This window comes from Agelaius phoeniceus, chromosome 7 (assembly GCF_051311805.1).
Source record: "Agelaius phoeniceus isolate bAgePho1 chromosome 7, bAgePho1.hap1, whole genome shotgun sequence".
Lineage (NCBI taxonomy): Eukaryota > Metazoa > Chordata > Aves > Passeriformes > Icteridae > Agelaius > Agelaius phoeniceus.
In genome coordinates this window covers 33324856-33341926 of record NC_135271.1, presented here as the reverse complement: position 1 = coordinate 33341926, position 17071 = coordinate 33324856, and the positions used below count along the sequence as shown (strand labels likewise).

The window sequence follows — 17071 nt, the reverse complement described above, 5'->3', positions numbered from 1 at the left end:
TAAATAATCCATGTGAAAGTAAATAGCCTTAAAGTAAACTGCCTTCACATTCCATTGATCAGCTCAGTCAGCAAACTTTTATATATTGTCACTAATGTTCTAAATATTTTGAAGAGAAACACGCCAGAAGTACAGAGTATTTCCATTTCTGTTGCACATAAGGTCATTATGAACTCCTCCTTGAATTGATATTGATCCTTCAGCTTGCAGGAATATTCCTCCAATTTATTTTATTTTTGTTGCTATAGGAATTGTTACTGAAGGGAAAAAGGAAGAAAAGGAGCTGATGCAGAATGGAACCCACACATAAAAACATGACGTAAAGCATCTGCAGTGATAGCCTGACACAGCAGATGCTTTTTAACCATTTCAGGTTCCTTAAAATTCAAGGTTGTGCCAGTGGCAGGAAGCCCCAGACAACCAATCGGACATTTCTGTGGTAGGGGCCTCCAGCTTTGTCCAATTGTAAAGGACAACAAACAGTTTTCTACCATGGAAATGTCTAAGACCAGCAAATATTTAATCCTGAAAACACCATTAAATCATATTTTGTCTCTCTTCTCAAAACCAGTCCTACCCTTCGGAGCCCGCTCAAGTTCAGGACCGTGCTTCAGCCTTCCTGGATGTTCTTTGACTAGAGGGCTGCTGAGAAGGATGAAGGACCAACAGCCTGCCAAAACCTGCTCATTAGGGACAAAACAGGGGCTGAATGTGGGGGAGAAGGAAGGAAAACATTAAGAAGGACAGGACACAGCAGGGGATTTGGCCAGCTAGGGCCTGAATTCCATCAAAGGACTGGCCAGAAACCAAGCTTGAAGAAGGGTTGAGGTACCTCCTGTTAACAGTTCCTGGCCAAGCTCTCACCAAATTCAACAGACACTCTCCCAAAACTATATCAAGGACAGCTGCTGATAGGGAAAGATTTGGGTAACAATCTGGCTCTGTTTTCCTCCCTTCACAGCAGCTCTGATAGGGTGAAGTTTTGCACTTCTGCTGCCCCAAAGCTGAATTGAGACCTGGACAACGTGAGCATGTGTGTGGAACCTGCATCTTTCACACCATTTCAGTTTCTGCCTTTTTCTCACTTTGGTTAACATTTGAAAAATCCATTTCCCAGAGTGACTTTTCAAAGAGAATGACTTAAAGCTGGAAGCCAAAGGGACTGTCTATAATTTTGTTTGCTTTTAGTTTTGCTACAGGATAAAAAGAGCAGGAAAAAAACACTGTGTGTAGTTCTTATTTTACAAGCTGCAAAAAAAAATCTGTTAGGAGTAGAGTTGGGAGAAAGAGTTTATCCAAACTTATCTGAGCCTTTTAAACGAGCACAGCTCAATAGCAGATATGAAAGGCAATGTCTAAGACAGAAATTGGGTCAGCAATCTGCAACAGTGTACTTGCCAGTGTGATCAGTGTGAACCTACAGCTAATGGGGACATCAGCATCTCCCAAAAATGAGGATGGTGGAATGACCAGGGTGAAGAAGCAGTCTGTGGAGGTTTGGGGAAGCAGAAAGACTGGGTCATAACAAGGATCATAGACTGTAATTGCTGTTGAAAAGAAAAAAAAAAAAGAAGAAAAGCAGGTGATGTACTTAAGTCTTACTTTCTATATCCTTAATGAAAGGCACTGTTTTAAAAATGGTACTTTTATGCTTAAAACATAACGTTTTAGATAGACAAAATGTTTACCAGGAATCCATCTTAAATTAGATTTTGGTTTATTTGCTCTGTTTTTAGCATGTTCTATCTAAATATATATATATATATCTTAAAAGAAAAATAAAGAAAAGTAATAATCAAGAGTCATAAATTTCCAGCAATATCACAAAATCCCTCATTAGCTTTCTGAACGCTAAACGTCTCCATTGATTTAACAGAATGGACAAGGTCTGTACAATTTTTGAGAAGACAAACATGACCTAGTAACAGATTGGTATCTCTCTTCTTGGGGCTTTTCAGTGCATTTATTTAATGGTCTTGACGTACATTACTTAAGAGAAACATTAAATGCCAGTGCTTTGCAACAGTTTTGTTACTGTTTTCTAAAAGTAAACAAACAAAAAAATACATTCAAAAAAGCAAGGCTGTTTTGTTCATGTGATGGCAGAGGCTTTGGGCAGCTGCAACATGCACTGCTCTTGCTCAGAGATATTACCCAACATCAGTCAGCTGTCACCAAAAGAGTTGCACGGAAAGCATTAAAGGATAAAAAGAAAGGGGGGCTGCGGTGGGGGAGAACTGAGCAAAATGCCACACATGCCAGCTAGTCTTTCCAGAAGGAAGACACCAGAATATGTATATTTGGGGGAGGAAAAAGGAAGGGAGAAAGAGCACTAACACAGAGAAAAACTTGACTTCAGGGGAAAAAACAGCAGCTCTCTGAAACTTGTTTAGCAGGTTTGCATTCCTAATGTAATCTGACTTGTGTTGATGGTGGTTTTTGCCCTATTCCTTACTTTGCTTTCCAAGAGAAACGTAACAAAACTGAGGTAGAAATAATGGTGGGCACACTCCAGCCTGAAAGATTTCTAATGGATGCTAAATGAAGATTGCATTAAGGACAATGAAGCCATACATACACAACAAAAACTCAACTTTACAGTTTGGGAAGGGAAGTAAATGTACTTTGAGGGTTCAGTTTTGCTTTGTTATTTGTACTGTTTGTTTGGTCACAGTCCACTGCACTGCTATAAACAGCTCTGCAACCCATAGCTCTGCCAGCAACCTACACTGATTCCACTCCCTACAGCTTCACCAAAATAGCCTCAAAACTATGACTGGAGCCATGCAACAAAGGCCAGCCGTCACAGCTTAAGGTAATTTGCCTCTCGGAATACTACCAAATCTTACGTTTGACTGTTTCAGATGCTAACATAAACCAATTAAGTGGCTCTTTCATTCATCTATGCACCTTCTAAAGACTGTATCACCTTATTATCAAGGAGCAATATGCTGAAAACTCTTACAGTTTACCAACAAGAAAAATCATTCTGCTCTGGTTTGATGTGAGAAATTGGCAAAAGAACCATTCCTGAACACTGGGAAACGCTTCTGTTTCTATTTTTAAAAACTGTAAAGCTTCAGTCATATCACGCTTTAGTTTTTTCCTGGATACATTCAAAGTAATTTTCCTTGCCATATTCCAATTGTTGAGGTAAACATACATATTTAATATAAAGTAACATTGAAGCCTAGCCTATAACTCTCAGCAGTACATAGTGCTTTCAACACATTCCTTTGAGGTACTGTACAAATCACAATCACTTTCCTGAGTTTTTGCAGACAGAACATTAAAAGAAATGAACTGCAGAAATTAAGGTCCAGATTATCATTACCCTGTTTTACCTGTTCTTAGTTTAACACCACAGAACAGACAGGATTGAGGAATACTGTTGCTCTTAGAATAGCAAAAATCTGGCTCTCTGTCGCAACACAACCGTTCATCTCTTTAGTCCAATAATGTTTGAAGTTAAAGCTCTTTATATTAGCACATGCCACCAATGTAATTGTGAGGCAAACAAAAAATAAAGCACCACTTCAGGCACTTGACAGCAACTAAATCTCAAGAACAGCAGAATGGAATCAACACACAGGGTTCATGTCCTTCTGAAATCAACCCACTTGCACCTTGCTCCTTGGTGAGTATTGTCTAGCTTGAACAGAACTGAGCATCAACATGCGCTTTCTGTCATGTGTGGCTTTTTCAGATCAGCAGCTCTTGTTTGATGCACTTTTCCTTCAAGTATACCCTGGCTCTTTAGAGGCAAGGTAAATCGTAGTCTTCCCAGTACCCTTTGCAATTTTAACACTACTGAAAAGGGTTCTCTACCCCTATGTAGCAGATTCTGTGTGTGCCAACATTCATTACTTTTTTTTTTTTTAAGTAGCATCACTGACTGCAACCAAACATTTTGTTCCATTCAACGTATGTATCAAGCTCTTTTTGAGATATGCTAGGCTGTATCTTGCAGAAAGCATTTTCAAAGTCTTGATATGTAACTGGCCTCAACTGACTGGGCATAATGGCTGAAAGGTCTGTGGCTGGCATGGCATGGAGTGGGCCCACCACGGCTTCCTGACACAAGTGAGCCACATCTAGTCCAGAAAAGCCTTCTGTGCGCTGGACAAGCAGTGCAACCTCCTTGTCATTGAGACAGTAATTGTGCTGTGAGAGCAGTTGTACTATTATCTGGTGTCTCGCTGTGCTGTCAGGAAGTGGGATTAAAAGTCGTTTCATGAAGTACCTTCGAAGAGATTCATCAATTTCTTCTGGTTTACTCGTGGCGCAAATTACTACTATTTGGTCCTCAGCAGAAGTCAGTACAGTGTCCAGCTGCATAAGGAACTCGGTTCTCATCCGACTTACTGGACTATGTTCTTCACTCACTTGAGAGGAAAGGAGCATGTCAATGTCACTAACAAAAATCACCGAGGGTTGGCGACACCTTGCCACGAGGAAGGAGGCATGGACAATTTTTTCTCCTTCCCCTAACCACTTTGTGACAAGGCCAGAGCCAGTGATTTTGAAAAACGTGGCCCCCAGCTGACTAGCTATACATCTGCCCATTAATGTTTTGCCTGTTCCCCGAGGTCCAAATAAAAGGATGCTCCGAGGTAGAGCAGTCAGTCCATTGAATGCATCTGACCTCAATACTGGCCATAAAACCTCCTCCTTAATGACGGCCTTTACTAGATCTAGGCCAGCAATGTCGCTCCAGTCCACGGGAGGTCCTTGGTTGATAATCTCATTCGTAACAAGGTCAATGAGGTGTGTGTCAGTATTCTTCAGTTGCTCGTCCACAGAGTGGTTGGATGAGGTAGCTGCACGAAGTCCCGGGCCTTGCATTGGGTGAGGGAGGAGCTGCCTGTGCTCGTCACCGTGCTCATTCATTACTGGGGAGCTATACTTCCCAAACGAGTCACTTGATCTCGAACCCAGTGAGTTTTTAGCAGTACTATAGGATGGGGGTGTTAGAGCCCTACTGGACTGGCTACTGAATTTCCTTTGCTGTTCAGAGGACATTAGCTGCTTCGTTGGCTTAAATGCTAAGGATGATGTTTCAGCACTTCTGTCAAAACCATTCCCTCTGTTTGCATTTGAAATGCTGTTGTCTGGCATTCGATACATTGGACTCTGTGTAGATCTCTGTTGGCCATAGCTGTAATTTCCATAACTGGAGTCCATTTCTCCTTGCCCTGCCATGTAGAAAGCTTTCCTTTTGAGAGAGCTGGCTGAACTGTTTGTCAGGGCAGACGGCGCGATTGGCGTCAGACCGTGGCCCTGGTAGGAGTAGCTGGGGACAGTGGTTGGGGGCAGAGGGGTTGGAGCAGGGATTCCTGAAGGCAGGTAAGCCGAGGGTGGCGGGGCACCCCCAGGGCTGTACCCAGGGCCAACAGCAGTTTGAGGAGGATAACTGGTGGAAGGGTAGCTGTAACTGGAGAGATTGGAGGTCCCGTTGTAGCCAGGGACGAGGGCTGGTGGTGGTGGCGGTGGTGGGGGCTGTAAAAGTCCCGAGCTGTGCAAGGGGGACGGATGAGGGGATGGAAGTGCAGGTGCTGGCTGACCGCTGTAACTGGTATGCAAATATGAGCCATTGTATCCTGTGGCATATTCCTGAGATGGGAGCCCTGAATGAAGACTGGGAACGGTATGACTTCCACAGGTGCTGCTGGAGTAACTGGGTTCAGCCAGGTTACTGGCCACCCCCGGAGAGCTCCCGATGCTGGCTGAGACATCTGTGGGAGGGAGGGCTGCACTTACCCCAGCTTTGCTGGCGGTGATGACATCTGGGACACAGTTCATGGGATACACGCTCTCTGAGTTCAAGGATGGCTGCCAAGGCTCACTTTCATTCTTCCGACCATTCACCAGCCCTGAGGGAGCTTCAGAGTAATTGCTGAGAATGGGTCGCTCGGCCGGGCCTTCCAAAATCCCGGAATATTTTTCTGCATACTTTTTCAGAAGGTTGGAGGCGGTCAGAGCCGAGATGTCGTCGTTGGCCCAGGCGTACTGGTACGTGCGCTGCAGGTGCCCCCGGTAGGCTTCCACCTTGTGGGCTGGGGACCGGGTGGTTGAAGTGATATCGAAGTGCTGTTCTGGCCACTGGGCATGCTCCGGCGTCCACTGCATCTTCAAGCCTAGGGCAGTAGGAAACAACAGTTAACAGTGACCTCAGCTTTTTCCTTATGTTTTCAAATGAGTTCTCAAACATACAGTCTGTGAACTTCTTCAGTGCTCTGAAACACTGTACCTAACAGCACGAGTCCTTAAGGAAAGAAAAGGTAATGCCCTTAAGAAGTGGTATGGTTGGTTTGTTACAGGCACATACACGCATAGACAAATTTTTTGCCAATTCAGTAGGGGGGGGCAACTTTTTGTTTAAAAAATATAGGTAACGCTATAGCTCTCAAAGTAATTAAACAAAGCTCAGTATATTTTAAACACTCAGAGTGGAGATTTACTGTAAATATACAAGGCATCCAACTGCTCTGTCCTCTTTCATCCCCGTTTCAGTTTTATATTTTAACCAATATAAAAATATGAGACACAGCTGACAGATCACATCTAGGATACCTCTCTTATTTGGTACTGAACACCTAGTTAGCAGAGTATAATGCACCCTGCGCAGAACAATATGACACAGACATAGCAGGTCATTCCATAATCCAACTCTCATCTAAAGTGGTCCACGACAGTTTCAAATCTGCTTCGTGGAGTGCAGCAAAGCAATCTCCCAGGCAGCGCTCTGTCGCTTTCATCACACAAAGCCTACAACTCGGTATGAATTACAACTGGCTCCTTTCTGCCTCTCAGTTCTGTTGTTGAGGGTCTGGAAAAAAAAAACAAGCATGACTTGTCTGTCGGTCTCCTTGCTTGCTTTCTCTTCCCCCCCCTCTGCTTCACAGCCTCCAGGGTACAAAGAAAGAGGGTTAAAGAAAAAAAATAAGAGGGAAAAAAAAAAAGGATGAAGAAAAAGAAAAAGAAATGAAGCTAAGTCCCTAAAAGTTCTCTGGCTTCCACAGCTAGCTATAAAAAAACCCAAAACAAACAATACAAAGCCAAAACCAAACCTATAATTACAAAAAAAGAAGAGAAAATGTAATTTTGAAGCAATTAATATTTTAATAATATGATGTGAATTATCCCTCCTCTTTGTAACTCACTGCACTAGGTAAGAGCAATTTACAAAAATTAAGATAACCCCCTCCAACTTGTACCTATGCATGGTAGACACATTGCTGGGTTTTGAACAGCTGTATCAAATAGACCTCCTTAATCTCTCTCGTATTACCAAAAGTGATTTTTGCAAACAGTCTTGTGCCCTCTGGCACAGATTCCCTGATAAGGAGGAGGCCCAGTCGAAATGAAGCATCTGTGGCACTAGCTCCCCTCTGAATTACTGCAGTCTATTTTGACAGCTTCTACCCCCTCCTGTTTCTCTCCCCAACCCCTTTAGCTCTTCATTGCCTGACTCTGGCATCTGACATGGCCAGCTTAGCCTCGCTGAGCTAAACCTAACACAGCACACAGTTTGGTAACAGAATGGCATGTTTATTCCCTTCTGACTCCCTCTTCCTTGTTTGCAAAACCACTGCACTAGACACTGGAAGTTAATTAGCAGGATGATGCTGTGCTAATTGTGTTAATTTACAAGGTTTTAGTCAAAGAGAATCATGCCAGGGCTGGCACTGCTGTCATGCTTCCGACTTAATGATTAAGAAATACTGAAAACAAGGTGGGAAGGATTGCAGTAATTACACAATAAATGAATAAAGCAACAGATTCATTTGCAATTATATTTTATTGTGGTTGCACTCATTTGCATTTGGATTCTCTTTTTTCTTTTTTGGATTCATGTATTTGCAAATCACCAAATCATTTAAATTTAGGCTGAAAATGGCAAAGTACCTTTAATTGAGCCTTATATTTTATTAGTACAACTAGTCCAACTAGTAAATCTCCCCCTGAGCATGCCATTGATTACTTGTGGATTTTTTTATCCCTGAACATTCTCTTTCTCATTTTTCAAACACTTTGACAACTTGATAAAAATGTCTGTTAACAGTTATACAGTTATCCTAGAAAAGTTAATTCAGAGAAGTGCTTTTGACAAATGCAGCTTTTAGACTGAGGTTTTGTCAGATTTATTTCTATCATTTAGCATTAATATAATATTTTTTGCTAATTGTTTCTGATGTTTCAACTGTTACCTTTCAGAGGGAATAAGTATATCACGAAATTGGGAGAAATTATAGAAATCACGTATTTAAATAACTGCATTTAAAAAATGCAATTTTAATGAGAAACTATCAGAAGTTTCTAGAAATCACACTTTGTTAAAATCTGCTGGAAATCTGAAGAATAAATCACCAAGAGCCAGTAATTGCCAGTAATCAGTATCTGAAATTATTCTAATGTCATGAGAAATACTACAAGTTTTTTAAAACCCAAAATTATTAATGTTCCTGTAACGTAGAACTGCATGACAGCATGCAAGTTCACTGCCCTATTTAAAAAAAAAAAAAAAAGTCAAACAAAGCCAACAAACAAGCAAAACCTATCTGTGTTCTGCAATGTTTTGCTTATAAGGTTACCAAAACACTGAAAGCTTCTGTTACAGAGACGCAGAAAAACTTGAGTAGGTTGATGTTTCACTAGATACTAACGAACAGATGCCATGGGAAAGACTCTTTGCAAAGAAAGCACTAAAGCAGCAGTGAAACTTTGGAAAAAGAAGGCAAAATAGACATGGATGGAGCAAAGAACCTGACAGGGCTGTATTTGTACTGTAGTTAATGAATATGCTTTTGGCACATTGTTTTTAACTGCTTCTATAAGAAAGCCTGTTCAATTTAAAGAGATAAAAGAATGCACTGGGTCAGAGCTCAACAACCTCACACACTACCTACTCTGTAAGCTTTTCAAAATACCTTTCACAAATACTTTAAAAATTTCATCAATTGGTCTTTTTTTATTTAGAATGGATCATGCGTTTTTAAAATAAAATAATTAAATTTATAGTCACAGTGGGGATGATGTATTTCGATCATGCAAGAATTCAATTCTTTGAATTTTATTTGTCTAGATTAATTTCTTTTCCTTATTATGAGGCTGCAAAAGAATGTCAGAAAATCTAAATTATCTATTATAAGAGGAGGGAAAAATCACATCATTGGCATTCTTTATTTAGAATAATTGCTAGATAGACCAGTAGTTTCACACTGTCATGCTATCTTTGGATATGCTCACTGAACAATAATTGAAAGTTTATTTATTGATGCATATTAAATACCAGTGCATTTAACAAAGGCTGTAAAGGCAGGATTAGGCTTTGATTAGATAAGCTTAAGAGAACAGGACTGTTCTCATCCCATGAAACATGAGCATTTATTCCAGCACATCGCAATCATTAGTGTTATTTGGAAGCATAGGTTAATAGTTAACCATAAGCATATTTTTTGCATTAGTAAGCAGTGAAGAAATCTGAATTTACATGAAGTCTGCTGGAATGGTCTGGACTGGGGGGCACAAAGAGCCATTTCCTCAATTTGATATTAATTGAAAAAGCAGAAAACTTTCGCTAGGTTTGACTCTATTTGATAATAGTTCACAAATTGTTTGACAAAAGTCAAATGTGTGATTTAGGAGAAAAAATGAAGCAGCAGCAGCTGTTGCAATTTTTAATTATGCAAACATTCCCCTTCCCTCTGCCCACCATCAGCCCCAAATTGCTTAATGTTTGTAGCCACTTCCTCTCCATATTTCAAATTGTATTTTATTAACTGCTTTTTGTTTGAGCTGATACATATTTCTGCATTTTTTTTGTTAGGAATCCAAATGCTGATATAAACATCTAAAATCAGGTAAATCAGGGCACATTTAGAGGTCACATTTTTTTATTTAGTGTAATTTAAACTCTGATATAAACCACAGTGTTGCAGATAGTGTATTTGGTTAATAACTTTCTGAAAATCCAGAAGCAACGCAAGGCTGAATGCATTAAAAATCCCACTTTGCTAACTTAGGAATCCTCTGAACTATCAACATTTTTGAACTGTGTAAAGTGTGCTAGTATGGGTTGTAAAAGGCAAAAGGAAAGGGCTCTGTTCTTTAAGTACAGGTATGTACTTACCAGAGAATTGCTTTTAAGATAAATTTAATACATTATATAGATAGGCAGTGTAGGCTATTTTAGCAGTATCTGTTTTTCCTTGTCCTGACACCTTGCTATACATTCCTGTTCCATAATTCTTACAGTTGGATCTATCCAGATTACATTTAAAGTAATTATAGTCTACAATTTCATCAATTTCATTATGGAATTACTTCAAACTAAGTGTTCAACCATATTTCCCCTTCTAATATTGTGCACTTAGCCTGAAAATGGAGAATCTAATACACAATACTTCATCAGTTGCACATATAATAATTCCGTATGGCCAAAAGCCACTTAAATATTCAGTTATATTAATTCAAATTAAAAATAAACAAAGAAAAAAAAACCAAACAAAAAGGAAAAAAAATCCAGAGTTATGAAAAACTAACATTGCAATCCAAACATAAAAAGGAACAAGCAACATCCTGTCCAAGAGGGCCTGATCCTGCTGGGAGCTGAGATGACTTTGTGCATACAAAGAACCCCCAGTGCTGGTCCCCTCAGTACCAGGTCAAAACTTCTCATCCCCATACAGGATAATATCTGTCAAAAAAGATAAATAACTAGCCTTTGCTTTCAATTTAAATACAAGGGTTTCTGTTGAAAATAGGCATGGAAATATGGTCCAGAAATAGGACGACACTGGGTAATACCACCACAAAGGATTTACAGTGCCCCAACTCACCAACTTGCCTAGCAACAATGTGCTTTAGAGAAAGGATGCTGGGACTTTAGTAAAACTCTCACCTATTCACACCTCTAATAAAATAATCAAACTAAATTTAAATCATATGCAGCTGTGGGTTTCTGAAGATACTGGAAGAGATTGCACTGCACTTCTACAGATGTTGGTGTAAAAAACCTAAATGTCCCAGAGCTGCTGTGCACAAGGCACTAGAAGCAAGGCAGTACACCAACCTTCCCAACCAGCTACCAAAGTTTCAGTTTGGATCAGGGGCCTTCAACTGTTCCTTCAACATACCCGAGGCAAAAGAAAATAATTCTTCTCTTCTTGTGGTCTCTCTTTTCCTGCCCCATTCACCCCTGCAGTGCATAGGTCCTACCTAGCACAAATCTGAAGCTTCCTTTGCAAGCATCAGGAGTCAAGCAGGTTCTTAACTTTAGGCCCGTTGTTAAACATGATCTGAGCGACTGCCTAATGTACTGTTGAAAAGGGCTGCACTGCACCAGGGGTGAAAGCAAATGGATGCTTCTGCCAAGTGCCCATAGCAGGCAGCTAGGAGCACACTGCTGCAAGGAAGGAAACAACTCCAGAACCACAGCTCCAAATACCACCAACCATTTTCCCTCTAGACTTAAAAGTGCATGTGAACTCCATCACTTTGGATTGTTTACACATTTAGCCTAGGACCCCAAAAACTGTCCCTGCCCACTGAACTACTACCCTCAGCCCTGTTCCCAGTTATTCAAGACACTGAGTATTTACACAACAGATCACAATGATTTTAGCCAAGGGTTTGCTTCTTGTGGACACAAGGAGATTGGCTCTGCCAAAAGAGCCACTGACTTGAATACCTGTTTCATTAGGAACATACCAATACGCCTCAAACCCCTTACTCCAGTGTGGGCTGAAGGTGTTAGTACCTTGAGGATCAGGCCCTAAAGTCACATTTTAAAGTCCTTCTCAAGTATGAGGCAGAGCTGAATAAATGAGTCATGCTGTAACCGCTGTTCAAGATGTAGGACACACAGCTCCCTGGATTTGTACTAAATCTGATAATATTTTATAAGACTGTATACTGTCACATGTCCCATAATAATAAAAATTAATTCAAGATAAAACAATTCTCTTACACTCAATTTTTTATTAATAAGTGTAATTTCAGCTGTTTGAAGATAGCGCAACTGATCTCTCTTAATTGGAAACAGGAGGGATTTTGAAGAGTGGATTGAGCTAATTATGTTTTGCAGGAAAAAAAAAAAAGGAAAGAAAATGATTCCCACATTTATTTTCTAATTACTCAGTGAAGACCTCTGCTCTAGTCCATGAGGAACTCCTTTGACGTCAAAGGACTCACTGGGAGGATGAGCCTCCAACTGAGATGCCCAGCTGTACAGTCCCAACTTTGTAAGCTTTTTTCAGTAAGTGGCAGCCACAAACTCACAAAAAAGGCCTGGAAAATGCTCTCCGCATTTTCTTAGTAGGGGTCTGTTCTTCCTCTTATTATATATGCAAGCCCTACACATCAGTGGGAGCACGCTGTTGGCAGGGTATTTACAACATGATTTCCATCTAGCAAGGATAGTGAAAGCATTTCAATCTTTAAAACAAAACACTTAAATCACGAGTAATATTGAGGATCACATATATGTCAACAGCACTTAAAGATGAAAGCAGTTAAGAAAAATGCAACATATTTTATGTGAAACTGGAATGGTTAAAAAACAAATTACAAAATTAAAAACTAATTCCAAACTGATACACCCCAATTATCTAACTTTAATACTGTCAAATGATTATTCTTCTAAAACCACACTTTCACACCTTACAACAGCAAATTGCAATACGTCTACAGCAAATGAGTTCTCTTCCCACAAGCCCCCTCCCTGCCATTTACATAAAGCAGCCTTTGATAGTCACAAAGACATTTCTGGCTAAACAGCCTTTAGAAGATCCATTAGCTTCAAAGGCCTGAAAAACAGAAGTAAAGAGAAGTAATAGTCAAGCAAGCAAAGGGAAACTATGACCAGAGATGACACTGGCATATTTTGCCAGCAGAAGCAGGCTGGATCCAGAGGCCAGGCTTGCAGCAGCTGCAGACGCGGCTGGTGGGGACTGGAGCTGTTCCTGGGGCACTCCCGGGACCTCCCAGTCCTCTGCCTACCTCACAGGTGCTGGTTTCTCTGCAGCAGCAGTCCCTGACACAAAAACATCCTTGCTGTGTAATCACACTGATGCATGATCACCGTGTACCAAATGTAAAACCATTTATGCATGTGCTTTGGAACCCATCTATGTAGAGGATTGGTCCTATTTGTGATTAAATGCACTTTATCTTTGAAATATTTTATTATGTCAGTTTGCCCTCACCATACTAATTTGCTCATAACACTTTTCTAAACCAACTAGAAAACACACTAACAAAAACATAACTGAATTTTCTTTTAGTCTATTATGATGCTTCCTCTGGCCAGGATTTACATTTTTAAGCTGTTTTGGTCAAGTAGCTCTGAACAGTACCATGCCTTTAAAAGACTTAGCATGCTTTGTCAGTGCCAAATGAATAAGATACTAATAATTTCTGAGAGAATACTCGGAAAAACAATAGCTGTAAACAAATGTAAGCATAACTTACATGAAAAAAAATAACTTTTTGCAGTCAACCAAACAGACACTTATAGCCATAATGTATTTTTAAAAGATTTCATACACCACATAATCTGCAATTTATGCCCATATAAACATGAAAATCAATATAACCGACTTAGGATAACTAGTATTCTAATTCTGAGAATTAGAATATTCACATGATAAAATATAATAATGAATTAATACAGAGTTTGGTCATTTGACACAAGTATTTATGCATATTTGAAAATGCAAAATATTTTAGACTTGGACTGTGATTGTGCTCCCACTGAAGTGCTTATTTCAAGGCTCAAATAAACCCAACTGAAGCTTTTAGAAGTGCAGAAAAATGCATACTCTCTTTTTAGGCAACAAAATAGCAGAAGTAGCCTTTTATTTGGTTTTTCTTCAAGAAGTGGAGTTTGAGGCACATTTACCTTGAAAGAGCATAACACAAATCCTTAAAAGCAGAGCAGACAAAATACCTTCACGCTTTATCGTGTTTCTCACGTAATCAGCTGAAGCAGGTGAAACACAAAACCCTGAACTTGTTTTTTAGCAAGTAAGTGAGAGGCAAAAGGAATAAATTTTCAGCACTAGGGAGCCTGTCATGGAACATTTGGATCTTGACCTAAAAGCTTCTAGGAAAAAAAAAAAACCTCTAATATCTGAAAATTCTAATTTTCAAATACTGGATTCTGTTATTTTTCCATTTCTGTTGCTAATCATGCTTTAGCAAATCATTTCCTTTTACTCTTTCATTCACCCTTAGAATTATTGCTTTGGTTCCTTGCCACTAATAAAGCTTTTTTAAAACCCTTTTCTCATGTATCATAAATCCATTAAGACAATTTCCTTCTTAAGCTCACTTCCTTTTGCCAAATGAAGATCATCAGGACATACCACAGTGTCCAAAGGGACAGCAGAGCTAATGAATATGTATGTTTTATGTCACAGCAGAGCACTCCCCTTGTTCTTCAGTATCGACCTTCTCTTATGTGAGTAAATAACAGGTGAGCACTTGTGCATGAGGATAAATGGGGTTAAAACTGCTATACAGGGACATACTTTATTTGAACAAAGTGGGTGCACAATAAATACAGATTTAACTGATGCTGAATTATTTTTATATCATGTTGTTCCAAAACGTTAGAAAATCACCTTGCTTTAAAACATAAGATCAACTTAGACAGCAAGAGTAATTTAAAATATATTTCCCTTCAATTAACAGCAGCAGTACTCTGTATAAATTCCATGATAATATTATTTTAATATATTTTTCACTCAACACATCTAAAAAAAGTAGGTATGTATTTCACAGCTTTATGTATAGCAACAAAAGTTTAATTCCAGAGATTCATCTAGTCAGCTCTATTTGTTTTACAAACATGAAAGTAAAGTTCAATTTCAGTAAATTTCAAATAATTGTATTTAGGTTTGACGCATTACATTCAACTAACATAAGTGAAAAAGCAAATTTATATGGGCCAGTAGCACAATGCTCCAGCTTGGAATCAGGAATACTGCTTTCCTTTTAAAGCACTTATTTCAAAACCTACCCTTGTCGGATAGGTATGAACAGTTGCTTTACAGATTAGAGTACCTCTGCTAATTAGCTAAATGAGAACAAATACTGATTAAATGTATATATAGAAGTAATCTGATACTCAAGGAAAAAAAAAATCCTTAACATGTGTCCACAGTATACAAAGCTTTCACAAAAATTGTTTATGTTATTTATGCTTTTTGGCAATCTGCACATTAATTTTTAATGAAATAGTAAAGAGATGTTGCGTCTCACACTTCAGTAAAAATATTCTATAACCAGGACTGGTTGACATAGTGCATTAATTCAGTGTCCTTCACTCCTGGGACCTGTGTATAATTTAGTCCAGCCTGAAGAAAATAACTTTGATCTGAAGGCTGTGGAAAAAGCTACATATGAAATGAGTTTTGGTGGGTTTAGTGTTGTTTCTTATATACAAGACGACATATGAAGATAAACTGCTTTAGAATGCTCCTGACATGGCCCAGGATTAAGAGCAGGGAGCTCTTAGCAGAGCTCATCCACTCTCTCCCTTTTTCCCATCGTACCAGACACACATCACACACATTTCTCTCTCTACGCATCAGAGCAGCTACTGCTGGCACACACTGCCTTTCCACTGAGAAGATCCTGTGCACAAGGATCGTATTATCAACCTGTACACTGATTTGGGGTCTCCATTAAAAACCCAAACAAACAACAACGTCTGTATTACAACATGGGAGATCACCTTGTTGTAGGAAGGGATGATGTTACCACATGGAAGGTGAGATTTCCTTCCCAGGGTAGGGAACACCTAAGCGAAGTCATCAGAACTGCACTAATCATGCTCCTAAGGAAAAAAGAGCTCCGGCACAGCTCCTTCCCCGGCTCGGCTGTGCGAGCAGCTGACCCTGCCTTTCCTTCCTGCTCCCCCCAAAGCAGAGAAACAAGATTAAAAGCAGAAGCACAACCAAAGAACTGACATCCTAGAAAAACTAAGCTGAGATAAATCTTTCCCCCACTTAAACCTTTCAATTACTGTATTTCACAAATTCCAGAGATTCTTTCTTGCTCACTCAATAAAATGTATCTGAATTAGCTACTGAAAAATGGAATATAGCCAATTTTTTGCATGCTCTTGGTTTGGGACTTACTGTATTATTTCCTGAGCATTTGAAAGGAACTATATAGATTGTTCAGTTGGCTTGACAAATTATCTGGGGGACAGGGAAAGGAGGAACAGGGAATTTTCTATAGACAAATATAGAAATCTCTCTCTCTCTCTTTCTCTCTCTCTCTATTTATATATTTTAGACACACAGGCACCAGGGCACCAGAGAGAGAATGTCTCAACTGAGAAATTGAACTCTGTGTATGCTGATATTATTTCCATATTCCTGGAGAGAGTGGTAAGGAAAAGAGACTAACTCGTCATACTAGATCTTGGTTCTCCTTTCTCAAAAAATAAAGTAAAATTCATCCTGCAACAGGAAAAGTTAAGCCATGTCCAAAGACACACAGGGTGTCACTGGGAGGGTGCACAAGCAGAAAAAGAGGGCAGAAAAAAAAAAGTGCTGGTTTTAAAAACAGAAAGAAATTATAGAGCCCAGATGATAAAACGTCATACTCCTTTGCAGCTATCACACAAATTTAGCCATTTCTGTAAACAGCTTTCAAGATACAACAAAAATCTAAACCATGCAATGATTGTATCAGTAACTAGCTGAGTTCTATTGATAGCTAAAATAACAATAATCTGTGTTATTTTTCTGTAATTTTGTCCATAGCCTTATTGCATATGTAGTCACCTAATGATGAAATACTTTTAAAATTTGCTTCAGGGTACAGAAGTCAAGCTCCACTGATTAGCATCTCAAAGCGCGCTACAGGCACACATTTGTATAGCAGAATAATAGCACTTGTGTTTGCATGCTGCTAAAAAAAACCCAACTCCCCCCCGCCTCCCCACTATTTTACTTGATGTTTGATGATGCTCACTGATGAAAGTCTCCTCACAAAATACATACAATACATAACAGCTAACTGTAAGAATGTCAAAAACAAGGCAGAAAGGTAA

At 39.4% G+C, this 17071-nt stretch overlaps 1 protein-coding gene across 6 annotated transcripts in view; it reads right to left on the bottom strand.

Annotated features, from left to right (window-relative positions):
* The window catches only part of FIGN (fidgetin, microtubule severing factor), a 116385-nt gene that overhangs the window by 3490 nt on the left and 95824 nt on the right, over nt 1-17071 (bottom strand). For all 6 annotated transcript variants that reach the window (XM_077181495.1, XM_077181492.1, XM_077181494.1 and 3 more), the window contains one exon: nt 1-6137. This exon is cut by the window's left edge and continues 3490 nt beyond it. In XM_077181495.1, the coding sequence (XP_077037610.1) occupies nt 3889-6129 (2241 nt within the window). In that variant the 5' untranslated portion in view covers nt 6130-6137 and the 3' untranslated portion in view covers nt 1-3888. The remainder of the gene's footprint in view (nt 6138-17071) is intronic.